This window comes from Pristiophorus japonicus, chromosome 17, assembly GCF_044704955.1.
Source record: "Pristiophorus japonicus isolate sPriJap1 chromosome 17, sPriJap1.hap1, whole genome shotgun sequence".
In the NCBI taxonomy this organism is placed as follows: Eukaryota; Metazoa; Chordata; class Chondrichthyes; family Pristiophoridae; genus Pristiophorus; species Pristiophorus japonicus.
Genome location: NC_091993.1, coordinates 103,549,017 through 103,564,818, shown reverse-complemented (window position 1 = coordinate 103,564,818; position 15,802 = coordinate 103,549,017). Strand labels below are relative to the sequence as shown.

General features: G+C 44.0%; 1 protein-coding gene across 1 annotated transcript in view; it reads left to right on the top strand.

Annotated features, from left to right (window-relative positions):
- The first annotated feature begins 3,356 nt into the window (after positions 1–3,356).
- sars1 (seryl-tRNA synthetase 1) overlaps positions 3,357–15,802 on the top strand; it is a 35,726-nt gene continuing 23,280 nt past the window's right edge. Inside the window, exons 1-3 of the mRNA XM_070858974.1 lie at positions 3,357–3,590; positions 11,825–11,895; positions 12,764–12,844. Coding sequence (XP_070715075.1) covers positions 3,455–3,590; positions 11,825–11,895; positions 12,764–12,844 — 288 coding nt within the window. The 5' untranslated portion in view covers positions 3,357–3,454. The remainder of the gene's footprint in view (positions 3,591–11,824; positions 11,896–12,763; positions 12,845–15,802) is intronic.

Here is a 15,802-nt window from a genome sequence, read left to right as displayed (position 1 = left end):
CCTGCATCCATAGGAACATGTTCCCAGTTAAACAGTTGCCTGCCGTAATGTACATATTAGATGTACAGGAGAAAATGCAAATACTGGAAACCCATTACTGCTTTTACCAGGCGTAAGATTTTGAAGGACATTCGCTGGGCAAGAGTTGGGCAAATAACTCAAATCTCCACCCCTGAAGGCCCTTCTTCTGGGGATGCATGCGATCTGTCAAAAGACATTTTGACAGATCACAAATGCTGGTTTTAGGCACATGTACATGCACGCCTAAAATCGGCATTTCTGGGGCCTCGATGGGCCCGTACGCACATTATATGCACCTGGAGAGGCCACAATTTGCAGCCAAAAGTTTCAGGTAGAAGACCTTCATCAGAACCTAAAACGTTAACTCTGTTTCTTTCCCCACAGCTGCTGCCTGACCTGCTAAGTATTTCCAGCATTTTCCGTTTCTATTTCAGATTTCCAGCATCCGCAGTATTTTATATCTGTTTTATATTCGTTCATCGTGTGGATCAATGCATTTGTAATCTTAGTGAAATTGTATTTCATGCCTCCAGTTTTGGAAAGTATAAACATAGTAAAATGTGTGCATTGCAGCATCTAATCTAAGAGATTATCTAATCGAGATGGTGTAGAAAAGATTTACAAGAATGTTTCCAGGGATGAGGGGCTTCAGATAACATGGATAGACTGGAGAAGCTGGGGTTCTTAAAAGCAGAAAACGTTGAGGGATTTGATCGAGGTGTTCAAAATCATGAGGGGTCTAGATGGAGTAGATAGAGAGAAACTGTTCCCATTGGCAGAAGGGTCGAGAATCAGAGGGCACAGATTTAAGGTGATTGGCAGAAGAACCACAGGCAACGTAAGAAAAAAACTTTTTTTACACAGCGAGTTATTAGGCTCCGAAATGCACTGCCTGAAAGGGTGGTGGAGGCAGATTCAATCAGAGCTTTCAAAAGGGAATTGGATAAGTACCTGAAGGGAAAAACAATTCAGGGCCAAGGGGAAGGGCAGGGGGAGAGCCAGCATGGGGTCGACGGGCCGAATGTCCTCCTTCTGTGCTGACTTTCATTTTAGGCTAAATGCCAATTTAAAAAGTCAACCACATGCCCCCATTTAAAAAAAAGACTTGCATTTATCATCATAGGCAGTCCCTCGGAATCGAGGAAGACTTGCTTCCACTCTTAGCATGAGTTCTTAGGTGGCTGTACAGTCCAATACGAGAACCACAGTCTCTGTTATAGGTGGAACAGATCGTCATTGAGGAAAAGGGTGGGCAGGGAGCTTGGTTTGCCGCACGCTCTTTCCGCTGCCTGCGCTTGATTTCTGCATGCTCTTGGTGACGATACTCGAGGAGCTCAGCACTCTCCCGAATGCACTTCCTCCACTTAGGGCGGTTTATGGCCAGGGACTCCCAGGTGTCAGTGGGGATGTCACACTTTATCAGGGGGGCTTTGAGGGTGTCCTTGTAATGTTTCCTCTGTCCACCTTTGGCTCGTTTGCCGTGGACGAGTTCCGAGTAGAGAGTTTGCTTTGGGAGTCTCATGTCTAGCATACGAACTATGTGGCCTGCCCAGCGGAGCTGATCAAGTGTGGTCAATGCTTCAATGCTGGGGATGTTGGCCTGGATGAGGACGCTAATGTTGGTGCATCTGTCCTCCCAGGGGATTTGCAGGATCTTGCGGAGACATCGCTGGTGGTATTTCTCCAGCGACTTGAGGTGTCTATTGTACATAGTCCACATCTCTGAGCCATACAGGAGGGTAGGTATTACTACAGCCCTGTAGCCCATGAGCTTGGTGACAGTTTTGAGGAACTGGTCTTCAAACACTCTTTTCCTGAAGACGGCCACACAGCCATTCTTCAGGATTCTTCACCGCAGTCAAGGCCACTTACAGACCAAACACCCAAGGCCCCACCCCACTCCTGGCCAAGAACGGGGAAACACTCATCAAGGACACTGAGGCAGTCAGGGCCCGCTGGAAGGAACACTTCGAAGATCTCCTCAATCGAGACTCTGCCTTTGACTCGAGTGTTCTCGACTCCTTCCCGCAGCATGCTACCCGCCACCACCTCACTTGAGACCCCAACCCTGCACGAGGTAGAAAAGGCCATAAAACAGCTAAAAAACAAGGCTACGGGAGCGGATGGAATCCCTGCTGAGGCACTGAAGTATGACGGAGAGGCACTACTGGCGCGAATACACGACCTCATCTCTCTCATTTTGGAGGGAGGAGAGCATGCCGGGAGATCTTAGAGATGCAGTGATTGTGACCATCTTTCAAAAAGGGGACAAGTCCGACTACGGCAACTACAGAGGAATCTCCCTGCTATCAACCACTGGGAAAGTCATCGCTAGAGTCCTCCTCAACCGTCTTCTCCCCGTGGCCGAGGAGCTCCTCGCACAGTACGGATTTTGTCCCCTCCGGGGCACAACGGACATGATTTTTGCAGCGCGACAGCTGCAGGAAAAATGCAGAGAACAGCGCCTGCCCTTATACATGGCCTTCTTCGACCTTACAAAGGCCTTTGACACTGTCAACCGCGAGGGTCTATGGAGCGTCCTCCTCCATTTTGGATGCCCCCAAAAGTACGGCACCATCCTCTGCCTGCTCCACGACGACATGCAGGCCGTGATCCTTACCAACGGATCCATCACAGACCCAATTCACGTCCGGACCGGGGTCAAGCAGGGCTGCATCATCGCCCCAACCCTCTTCTCAATCTTCCTCGCTGCCGTGCTCCACCTCACAGTTGATGAGCTCCCCGCTGGAATGGAACTAAACTACAGAACCAGTGGGAAGCTGTTCAATCTTCGCCATCTCCAGGCCAGGTCCAAGACCACCCCAACCTCTGCCGTCGAGCTACAGTATGCGGACGATGCCTGCATCTGTGCACACACAGAGGCTGAACTCCAGGACATAATCGACGTATTTACCGAGGTGTATGAAAGCAATGGGCCTTATGCTAAACATCAGTAAGACAAAGGACCTCCACCAGCCTGTCCTCGCCGCACAGCACTTGCATTTAGAGAGCGTCTTTCACGACTGCTGAACGTCTCAAAGCGCTTTACAGGAAATGAAGTACTTTTGGAGTGTAGTAAAGGGGCACAGCAAATAAAGACTGCAAATCAACCAAATTAAAAGGAACCTTAATAAATCAAATTAAAATTTGGTTTGTGGGGGTGATGATGCACTCCAGTCCCTCCTGTGCTGTAACCATTCTGTGATTGCATCAACTGCAGCACAGTGCGTGTGTCGCACTCCCGGGCGGTGGCGCGGAGCCGCCTGTTGGTGGCGCTGCCGCGGGCGGCTGGCCGGACTCGGGTTGGTTCCACGCCCCCCCCCCCCGCAGGTTGCCGGGTGCCGGCTGGTCTCTGCGCATGCTCGACGCACTGAGACCGAGCGGCTGATCAGTGAGAGAGAGTGTGTGAGCTGTGCGGGTTTCCGGTGTCGCCATGGTGCTCGATCTGGATCTGTTCCGCAAGGACAAGGGGGGCGACCCGGAGAAGGTCCGGCAGAACCAGACGAGCCGCTTCAAAGACGTGTCGCTGGTGGATAAGCTGGTGGAGGCGGACTCGGAGTGGCGGAAATGTAGGTGCGGCGAGTTCCTGCGGGCCGGCGGCTGCTGCGCACGCGCGAGTGCTTGGGGACAGTGCATGGGGCAGTTGTCAAATACTGGCTGGAGAGGCCAGTCACTGTGATTTAAATCATATATGTGCTTGAGGGTGGAGGTGCAGTAGCCACAGCACAGCAGAATTAACCCTTAGGCTAAAGGAAGCTCCCATTAGTGAATAGAAAAGCAAAATACTGCGGATGCTGGAATCTGGGATAAAAACAGAAAATGCTGGAAATCTCAGCGGGTCATAGAAACATAGAAAATTGGTGCAGGAGTAGATAATGTGGTCCTTCGGGCCTGCACCACCATTCAATGAGATCATGGCTGATTTTTATTCAATATGGAAATCTCAGCGGGTCAGGCAGCATCTGTGGAGAGAAGGCAGAGTTAACCTTTTGGGTCGACGACCCTTTGTCAGAACGTTAACTGTTTTCTCTCCACAGATGCAGCCTGACCCGCTGAGATTTCCAGCACATTGAATGGAATAGCCTTTGGAATAAAAAACAGAAAATGCTGGAAATACTCAGCAGCATTTGTGGAGAGAGGAACATAGAGTTAATGTTTCAGGTGGATGCCTTTTCGTCAGAAGTCTTGTTTGGGTGCAGGCTTAATATTGCAGTGTGGCTGAAACCATGATTTAGAGGTTGACAATTTTTTTTTAGGCAAGCGACGTCTTGCGGCTGGCTCTTTGCCCGGCGGAGGTGCAGCCGTTGGCTGGAGACCGCTTTCCGACGGCTGTCTCCGCTGGCCGGCCAGCTGCAGAAGATAATTAATGCCAGCTCCTCTGAAGACCCAGGTCTAATGGGTAAGAGTACTTTCTGGTGGAGCCCGAAACCGGATCTAAAGGTTCAATTTTCCAACTCTAAACTGATCGCAATATTTGGAATACTGCAATTGGTCTTCGTGGTCCTGGGTTGGGAGGTGAAAATCCAGTGAGGTGTCAAATCAGGTTTAGAAAATGCTGATGGGGTCTGTTGGATCTTTGGATCCTACCTGGCCTCAACTTGAATGTTTAGGCTACAGAGTTTCCTCCACACTGCACTCACTGAATATTTTTAGCTATTAAGAGAGAGGTCCACACATGTTGTATACACACACACAAAACAATCTCCTTTGAAGGACAATTAGAGTTCCAACTAGGCAGAAGCCAAACCAGGATACTGCCTGGCTGAAACCTGAATTGTAGCTAACGCCGACAGATCGCTAGCTGCAGTGCAAATGCAGCTTTAGTATTGGCTAATGTCATCATATTTGCTGATTTATTTTCTAGTCGGGTGCACTTTAGCACTTAAAAGTATAACCTCTTGTCAGTAAGAAGTAATAAATATAATGATATGTGACCTTTTTTAAAAAAAAATACTGCAGTTCCCTGTACTGAAGAGGATCTTCCGTGAAATAATTGCATTATGTGGCAGGATAACCTTGGTGCAGTAACCATGTGGTTCCACAGGGTGTCTGCTATTGATTGTGAGAATCTGATGCAATCGCAAGCAAGCCAGTATTATAGTTTCAATTTTCAAATGAATTTCTAAAATCACTGTTTTTGTCAGTCGTCTGGTGCCATATTTTTAGTTCAATATATTTATTTCAGACATTATATTTAAGTTGCAGTGGTTCTTTTCTGAGAGAGTAACTCGTGTACTTCATGGTTTATATTTGCTTTTTGAGATGTGGTTAGTTGTATAAAAGGGGAAAAAACTTGGATTTCTTCAGGATGTCCCAAAGCGCTTTACAGCCAATGAAGTAGGTTAGAAGTGCAATCACTTGTAATGTAGGTAATGTTGTGATGTATAGTCTTATGTTGTCACTAAGATTACCAATCATAGATATCGCAATAACAGGACTCCAAACCCATGATCTGTATTTTCCCCATTGAGTGAAATTTTCAAAATGCTTTACTTTTATATTAAATCATTATAACATAAGGCCCTTTCTGCAGTAAGTGCTCCTGCAAATTTTCTCAAACTATTTTTAATACATGATTGTATATTGCATGATGCAATGCAATCTCACATCTAACAAGATGTGGAAGATATGACCAGTAAATTGATTTTAAAAAGCATTTAATTTAACAAAACAAACATTACAAACAACCTATTCTATTTTTAATGGGAGCTGCTGCATCAACTTTTCTAAATACTTTTCTTGCAAACCGTGTAGGCGTCTGTAATAGTTATCCATAGCTAATGAGAATGAATAAACAAAATATATTTAATTTTACTGCTGGATGTTTTTAGCAGTTCAAAAAGACATAAAGAAAAATTTCACATATGCATATATGTGCTTTATTGAAACCTTCGTGCCAACTAAGCCCAAATTCAGTAAATCAACAGTGCATATGTGAAATTTTTCTAATATTTCTAATAATTTGCAGCTGCTGTATGTGGAAGAAATTACATTTCAATGTTCAGGAAGGCTGGACAGTGCAGTAGTAAGCAAGTACCTTGGCCTTTCTCCTCTGAGATTTAGGTTTGAGTCCAGTTCAAACTGATGGGATGCAAGTTTCTCTTTATTGGTCTGAGTCCTACATAAAATTGGCTTCTTTAGAAGGCCAACACGCACATCATCCACTAATTTGGCATTAAATGGCAATCTCGCTCAGAGGCCGCAAGGTGGCTGGTGTGAGAAATAGAGAATATAGTACAGGGTGCTCTGCTGAAATTAGGGCAGAATAGAAATGATTAACACTTAACTGTGCTATACCTTAGTGTTTGGTAACACGAGCTGATTGGAAAGGAAAGGTGTTGCACTTTCCTGTATGAACATTCCTCATTTTGATGAACACAAAAATACAATGAAATGTGCATTGCACCGAGTACAATATTCAATTATGTAGAGAGATTAGAGGAGCTAGGATTGTTCTCCTTCGAGCAAAGACTGTTAAGCGCGATCTAATAGATGTGTTCAAACTTATGAGGGGCTTTGATAGTTTCCACTGGCAGGAGAGTTGACGATCAGAGGACACAGATTTAAGGTACAGTAATTGGGAAGAGAAACATGGGGACGATGTGGAGAATTTTCTTAACACAGGGAATTATGATGATCTGAAATGCACTGCCTGAAAGGGTGGTGGAAGCAGATTCAGTGGTAACTTTCAAAATGGAATTGAATATATACTTGAAAAGGAAAAACCTGCAGGGCTATGGGGAAAGAGCAGGGGAGTGCGACTAATTGGCTATCTCTTTCAAAGAGCCAGCACAGGCACGATGGGCCAAATGGCCTAGTGTGCTGTATTTCTCTCTGGGAAAAGATGGTAGCAGAGAAATGAGGCTCCATGTGCCCTCGCAAATGGACGGAAAAGATGCCAAGGCACTATTTCGAAGAGGAGTTGGGGAGTTATCCCTGGTGTCCTGGCCAATATTAATCAACCAGTGAATTTGTCTCGACTGCTTTTACACACCTACTGCTAGATAGTTATAAAAAGAAAGAAAGACTTATAGTTATATAGCGCCTTTCACATCCAGCGGACATCTCGAAGTGCTTTACAGCCAATTAAGTACTTTTGGTGTGTGGTCACTGTTGTAATGTGGGAAACATGGCAGCCAATTTGCGCACAAGCAAGCTCCCACAAACAGCAATGTGATAATGACTAGATAATTTGTTTTTTTGATTGAGGGATTAATATTGGCTAGGACACCAGGGATAACTCCCCTAATCATCTTCGAAATTGTGCCATGGGATCTTTTCCGTCCATTTGAGAGGGCAGATGGGGCCTCGCTTTCACGTCTCATCCGAAAGATGGCACCTCCCGACAGTGCAGCGCTCCCTCAGCACTGCACTGGAGTGTCAGCCTAGATTTGTTTGTGCTCAAGTCTCTGGAGTGGGACTTGAACCCACAATCTTCTGACTCAAAGGCAAATGTGCTACCCACTGAGCCGCAGCTGACATTGATATAGAGTGGGGTCAAGGAAGACAACTTGCTGTCAGACCAGTTAACAGAGAAATAATGCATGTATAAGTGGAGGGTTGGGGGAACCCCGTAGTTTAGGGAATCCAACAAAGCAATTGCAGGATGCAGGATCGGCCTCTATTCAGGGTTGGATTATGTCGGAGGAGAAAGAAAGCAAGCGCTAAAATGAATACAAAAGACACAAATGATGCTAAAAAAAGAAATCAAGATTTATATCATGATACAAGTTTAAGCAATTGTGTGATGAAAATTAGAGAGGAAATGATGTCAGTGTGTCAAATACGTTACTGAAGATCTCGTCGCAGTAGAACTGGCCTGTCGGATCAAGCCTAGATTTAGTTCACTTTCTTTCAAAATGCTCTACTACATTCCAGTGTGGATTTTCCAGTGGTAAGACTTCACTTCCTGCTTCACCAACCATATTGTCCTACATGCTAATCTATTGGTGGCTGTGTGTTGTGATACTCTCTCTAATGTAAAAACAGAATTGATCAAACGTTGCCTTGATTCAATGTGAGTTTTCAAATATGACAAACCTAATCGTTTCACTCCACTTTCAGAAATTCCTAGTTAGAATGTTCCAATAGTTGTGTCTTAATGCAAGGAGTATCCGCAATAAGGTGGATGAATTAATTGTGCAAATAGATGTTAACAAATATGATGTGATTGGGATTACGGAGACGTGGCTCCAGGATGATCAGGGCTGGGAACTCAACATTCAGGGGTATTCAACATTCAGGAAGGATAGAATAAAAGGAAAAGGAGGTGGGGTAGCATTGCTGGTTAAAGAGGAGATTAATGCAATAGTTAGGAAAGACATTAGCTTGGATGATGTGGAATCTATATGGGTAGAGCTGCAGAACACCAAAGGGCAAAAAACGTTAGTAGGAGTTGTGTACAGACCTCCAAACAGTAATAGGGATGTTGGGGAGGGCATCAAACAGGAAATTAGGGGTGCATGCAATAAAGGTGCAGCAGTTATAATGGGTGACTTTAATATGCACATAGATTGGGCTAGCCAAACTGGAAGCAATACGGTGGAGGAGGATTTCCTGGAGTGCATAAGGGATGGTTTTCTAGACCAATATGTTGAGGAACCAACTAGGGGGGAGGCCATCTTAGACTGGGTGTTGTGTAATGAGAGAGGATTAATTAGCAATCTCATTGTGCGAGGCCCCTTGGGGAAGAGTGACCATAATATGGTGGAATTCTGCATTAGGATGGAGAATGAAACAGTAATTTCAGAGACCATGGTCCAGAACTTAAAGAAGGGTAACTTTGAAGGTATGAGGCGTGAATTGGCTAGGATAGATTGGCGAATGATACTTAGGGGGTTGACTGTGGATGGGCAATGGCAGACATTTAGAGACCGCATGGATGAAGTACAACAATTGTACATTCCTGTCTGGCGTAAAAATAAAAAGGGGAAGGTGGCTCAACCGTGGCTATCTAGGGAAATCAGGGATAGTATTAAAGCCAAGGAAGTGGCATACAAATTGGCCAGAAATAGCAGCGAACCTGGGGACTGGGAGAAATTTAGAACTCAGCAGAGGAGGACAAAGGGTTTGATTAGGACAGGGAAAATGGAGTACGAGAAGAAGCTTGCAGGGAACATTAAGGCGGATTGCAAAAGTTTCTATAGGTATGTAAAGAGAAAAAGGTTGGTGAAGACAAACGTAGGTCCCCTGCAGTCAGAATCAGGGGAAGTCATAACGGGGAGCAAAGAAATGGCGGATCAATTGAACAAGTACTTTGGTTCGGTATTCACTAAGGAGGATACAAACAACCTTCCGGATATAAAAGGGGTCAGAGGGTCTAGTAAGGAAGAGGAACTGAGGGAAATCTTTATTAGTCGGGAAATTGTGTTGGGGAAATTGATGGGATTGAAGGCCGATAAATCCCCAGGGCCTGATGGACTGCATCCTAGAGTACTTAAGGAGGTGGCCTTGGAAATAGCGGATGCATTGACAGTCATTTTCCAACATTCCATTGACTCTGGATCAGTTCCTATGGAGTGGAGGGTAGCCAATGTAACCCCACTTTTTAAAAAAAGGAGGGAGAGAGAAAACAGGGAATTATAGACCGGTCAGCCTGACCTCAGTAGTGGGTAAAGTGATGGAATCAATTATTAAGGATGTCATAGCAGTGCATCTGGAAAATGGTGACATGATAGGTCCAAGTCAGCATGGATTTGTGAAAGGGAAATCATGCTTGACAAATCTTCTGGAATTTTTTGAGGATGTTTCCAGTAAAGTGGACAAGGGAGAACCAGTTGATGTGGTATATTTGGACTTTCAGAAGGCTTTCGACAAGGTCCCACACAAGAGATTAATGTGCAAAGTTAAAGCACATGGGATTGGGGGTAGTGTGCTGACGTGGATTGAGAACTGGTTGTCAGACAGGAAGCAAAGAGTAGGAGTAAATGGGTACTTTTCAGAATGGCAGGCAGTGACTAGTGGAGTGCCGCAAGGTTCTGTGCTGGGGCCCCAGCTGTTTACATTGTACATTAATGATTTAGACGAGGGGATTAAATGCAGTATCTCCAAATTTGCGGATGATACTAAGTTGGGTGGCAGTGTGAGCTGCGAGGAGGATGCTATTAGGCTGCAGAGTGACTTGGATAGGTTAGGTGAGTGGGCAAATGCATGGCAGATGAAGTATAATGTGGATAAATGTGAGGTTATCCACTTTGGTGGTAAAAACAGAGAGACAGACTATTATCTGAATGGTGACAGATTAGGAAAAGGGAAGGTGCAACGAGACCTGGGTGTCATGGTACATCAGTCATTGAAGGTTGGCATGCAGGTACAGCAGGCGGTTAAGAAAGCAAATGGCATGTTGGCCTTCATAGCGAGGGGATTTGAATACAGGGGCAGGGAGGTGTTGCTACAGTTGTACAGGGCCTTGGTGAGGCCACACCTGGAGTATTGTGTACAGTTTTGGTCTCCTAACTTGAGGAAGGACATTCTTGCTATTGAGGGAGTGCAGCGAAGGTTCACCAGACTGATTCCCGGGATGGCGGGACTGACCTATCAAGAAAGATTGGATCAATTGGGATTGTATTCACTGGAGTTCAGAAGAATGAGAGGGGACCTCATAGAAACGTTTAAAATTCTGACGGGTTTAGACAGGTTAGATGCAGAAAGAATGTTCCCAATGTTGGGGAAGTCCAGAACCAGGGGTCACAGTCTGAGGATAAGGGGTAAGCCATTTAGGACCGAGATGAGGAGAAACTTCTTCACCCAGAGAGTGGTGAACCTGTGGAATTCTCTACCACAGAAAGTAGTTGAGGCCAATTCACTAAATATATTCAAAAGGGAGTTAGATGAAGTCCTTACTACTCGGGGGATCAAGGGTTATGGCGAGAAAGCAGGAAGGGGGTACTGAAGTTTCATGTTCAGCCATGAACTCATTGAATGGCGGTGCAGGCTAGAAGGGCTGAATGGCCTGCTCCTGCACCTATTTTCTATGTTTCTATGTTTCTATGTTTAACAAAATTGCATAACAAAATTGCAGACAAAACTGAACCTGTGGAATTCTCTACCACAGAAAGTTGTTGAGGCCAGTTCGCTAGATATATTCAAAAGGGAGTTAGATGTGGCCCTTATGGCTAAAAGGATCAAGGGTTATGGAGAGAAAGCCGGAATGGGGTACTGAAGTTGCATGATCAGCCATGATCATATTGAATGGTGGTGCAGGCTCGAAGGGCCGAATGGCCTACTCCTGCACCTATTTTCTATGTTTCTATGACAGGTTCTTCTTTGTCTTATTTTGATCTTTAATAATGAGCAATTCATTTTTGCATCTACTTTCCTATACAGTGTAAAGTGTTGGCCTCACAGAGCAGTTACAGCATGGTACCTTCGTTTAGGGGAATTCAGTTAACTTCAAATATTTCCTGTATGCAGATGTGAGACATGCTCCACGTGGTGACATCTAATATGGAATTATACCCTTTTTTTTTGCAACGATGAAATGCTATTATTTTCAATAGTTCTCTTGTACTTAAAATGTTTAATTTCAAGCTAATAAAATCCATCAGTTAAACATAAGAAGCTAATTCATTATCTGTCAGAAGAATCGAGGAATGTTTGTCTGAAGAAGGCAACTTTGAAGTGTTACTTGACCAAACTAGCTTATTTAAATTGGGTTTTTGCAAACTAATCTGGTAATGGAAGGCAAGTACTGCATCTTTATACCCATGCTTTCCATTGCTCAAAGTATGTCCCTGCTTAGTGCATTTCACACTAAATGTGCAACTGTCATATTTTCCGCTTATGTCTTTCTTTTTTTAACCAGGTCGGTTCCGTGCAGACAACTTAAACAAACTGAAAAATCTTTGTAGCAAAACAATTGGAGAAAAAATAAAGGTAAATGATTTTTGTCTGTAAAATTACCAGAAATGACCCCTCTTATTACTAAATTTGGTCCCCACTCAGATGAGCTGTCCTATTGGAGGAACAAGTAAATGCAGACATGTAAAGAAAAAAGAAAGAGCTTGCATTTTTATAGCGCCTGTTGCATCTTCAGGATGCCCCAAAGTGCTTCAAAGCTATTGAAGTGAAAGTCATGGTTGTAATGTAAGTTAAACATGGCAGCCAATTTAGCGGAGCGAGGTCGAACAGACTGCTATAAGATAATTGACTAAATAATCTGTTGTAGTGATAGTTGAGGGATAAATACTGACCAGGTTACCAGGAGAATTGTCCTGCCTTTCTTTGAATCGTGCCAAGGGATCTTTTACGTTCATCTTGAAAAGGAAGACGGGATTTAATTTCTCCGCAAAAAGAGAGCACTTCGCCATTGTAAGCCCTCAGTATGGCCCCGCAAGTTCTGGGTTTCCGCATGCGTGAAAACCCGGAACTTGCAATCTGTCAAGTTTCTCCTTGACAGATTGTCCGCACGTGCCCCCAAAACACTTTTGCTGGCGCAGAGCTCCCAGCAAATCCCCACAAACCCCTTACACCTGGTAAAAGCCTGCTTTTACTAACGTATGGGTTAAAATAAATGTTATTAAAGTTTTTAAAATGATTAAAACATAGAAAAACATTTAAAATTCGATGATTTTTGTGAATTATAATTTGAATAACTGGACTGAGACATGCTTGCATCTAACCCGCAAACAATTAATTTATATTTGAAATTTAAAAATCAAGTTTTGTTAAGCAGATTTGTGATAGTTTGTTTAATGCATATTTATAAAATGATTTTAATGTTTATAGATCTGTTTTTCCTCAGAAAAAGGAGCCTGTTGGTGAAAGTGATGTTCTACCACAAAGTACGCAGAACCTGGATGATCTCAACGCTGAAATTTTAAGTGTGAGTGGCGCTAATTCAATTAGTGTCTTGTATTTTTGCCATCCTTGCAGCAGTATAGTATTGCTTGTAGTTTTTAAAAAAAGATACAGTTTGAATATAGTAAAGTATTTTTGGCCAACAATTGGACTTGTAGTGAGCAACAACTGAATGTAGAATGTACCGAAGAGCAAGATTAACAGCCTTCATGCTTGTGACCTAAATACGCATACTTGGGTCGCTTGCACCAATGTTCCTGTTAAGCTGTGATGCTGTGCAGCAATCTGGAGGTCTCGCACAGGCCGCCCAACGTCTTTACAATTGAAATAACAGTGTATGCACGAGAAATTGAATGGACCGCGCGCAGTTTGTTAAATGGGCCGCACACCCAAAATGAATTAACGGGAACATTGCTTTGCACGTGTGCACTTTATTTTTACGGGTGTGTTTGGGTAAATTCCCCCCCTGGTTTTCAACTTTTAGTTCCTTTCTTCATTACCTGGTTTGCTGCTTGCAATTATGAAAGTGGCCTTGCAGCTTAATCCCAGGCTATTACCGGTGCTTTCTGTAACCATGAAGCACCAGAGTCCGGCCAGGTATGACTTTCCCTTCTGATTACCCTTTCTTCATATGTGAAGTAGCGCAGATTGGCAAGAGTGTGGAGTCAGAATAAAAACTGAAAATGCTGGAAATCCCAGCAGATCAGGCAGCATCTGAGGAGAGAACCAGAATTAACTTTTCAGGTCTGTGACCTGAAAGAACACGGCACAAAACGGCATAGTGACTCAGAGTATATGTTCAATACACAAAGCAGGCACACACACAAGTTTGAATCCTGCTCCACACTAATACAGACCCAAAATACTGCAGATGCTGGAATCTGAAATAAAAGCAGAAAATGCTGGAAATCTGAGGCAATCCAGCGCTCCCTCAGCACCGCCCCTCCGACAGTGCGCCGCTCCCTCAGCACCGCCCCTCCGACAGTGCGCCGCTCCCTCAGCACCGCCCCTCCGACAGTGCGCCGCTCCCTCAGCACCGCCCCTCCGACAGTGCGCCGCTCCCTCAGCACCACCCCTCCGACAGTGCGCCGCTCCCTCAGCACCGCCCCTCCGACAGTGCGCCGCTCCCTCAGTACTGCGCTGGAGTCTTGGCCTAGATTTTTGTGTTGAAGTTTCTGGATTGGGGCTGAACCCATGATCTTCTGACTCAAACGAGACTACTACCCATAAACTTATTAAACTGCAGCCACTAACTAAACCCTTGTTGGTGAATTTAATGGTCATCAGCATATAAAGAAAAAAATGGAAATCTGGGATAAAAGTAGCACGTCCATCAATATCTGTGAAGAGAAAAGGTTAACATTTTAGTATAGCCCCTTCATCAGAACTGGAAACTGGGAGATAAGCAAGCCCCTTTATAAGACTGAACAAAACAAAGGGGAAGGGAAGAAATTCAAATGTCAAGTATGCCTATTCTTATCATGAAGGAGCAGTTAGCCTATGAATAGTCTTTTTTTTAAATGAAGCAAAAAATGCCATATATTAAAGGTCGTCTCTGTCAAAGGATAGATATTAGAAAGACAAATAGTGAAAACCGCTCCAAATTGGAAGGGAATGAAAATGGAAGCTGTATTAGAAAAATGGGCAAGATAGCTACGGTCTGAAGTTGCTGAATTCATTGTGCAGACCAGAGGGCTACAGAGTGTTGAGGAGAGAGATTAGATAATAATTAAATTTACATTGGGCTTTGTTGAGATGGTATCGGGGACTCTAAAATGGATTGGTTGGAGTGGTAATTGGATAGAAAGTTAGGTTGGTGGGCAAGAGGGAGGTGAGGATCGTGCTTCTAGGCAGAACAGAGATGTCTGGAAAGGTGACCATCCAACCTGTATTTGGTCATTCCTATGTGGAGTAGCCTGCACTGTGAACAGCAAATGCAGTGCATTAGACTGGAGAAAGTACCTGTAAATTGCTGTCTCAGCTAGAAGAAGGATTTGGGGCTCTGGACAGTGGTGTAGGAAGAGGTGAATGGACAGATGTTGTATCTGGGGTATGCATTTCATTTGGTACAAGTTGTGTGGGAAAGTGCCTGGAGTCATCCAGCATTTTTTTCACTTGCCAGCGTTAAAAATCATTTTAAAAAACCTCGACAGGCTGGGGTTGATGATGCAACTGCATTATTGAGTTTCACCAGTACATCGGTTGGAATTTACTCAGCTGATGTTATGCAACTAAGGTACACATGGGACAAAACAAAAAGCATCTTGTAATTGTTATTTTACTCCATGACAGGAAAATAAGTAATTACCCCCACCCCCCTGTTTGGAATGGATAGAAACTTACCGGTCCATACACTCAGCCAAGCATTCGTCATCTTAAAAGCCATTTACCATTTCTGTATAACAAACAAACCAGCTATTTGTGATATAAATGGTTTGTTCTGCCTCCTCATCCTTTCTAACACATTCTGGTGGCTTTGAAATGATACACTGCAGGTTATAATCAGGATAAAGATAGTAACTGTACTACACTATGACATGAGTCAACAGGCTGACTCAGTTGTTGGATACCTTGCATCATTGCAGCGACCTCCGGGATCAGTCTCATTTAAATTGAACAAGTGAGTTCCTTCTTAGTACGATGCGGATTATTTATTTTAAACCATTTCACGGAGAATGAGATCTCCTCCTATGCCCATGACGTGATAAGTATCCTGGTTTGTGAAGTTTTTTTTAATTGATGCCCAACTCGTTTGCCTATTTTAGATAAGGATTGGGGTAGTGAGTGAGTTGAAGAGGAAGTAATAAAGCACATATTTTGGTGAGATGCGTCACAATGACCAAAGAAATGTGAAGAATGGTATTGCAGTTTGGTCTGTCTAAAGTCAGCTTATTACAGCTCGTTCTAGTTTTATATTTTATGAGTCAATTGCTTGAGGCAGCTTGTACAGTTTTGTGCTGCCTATTGATGACATTCTTACCCC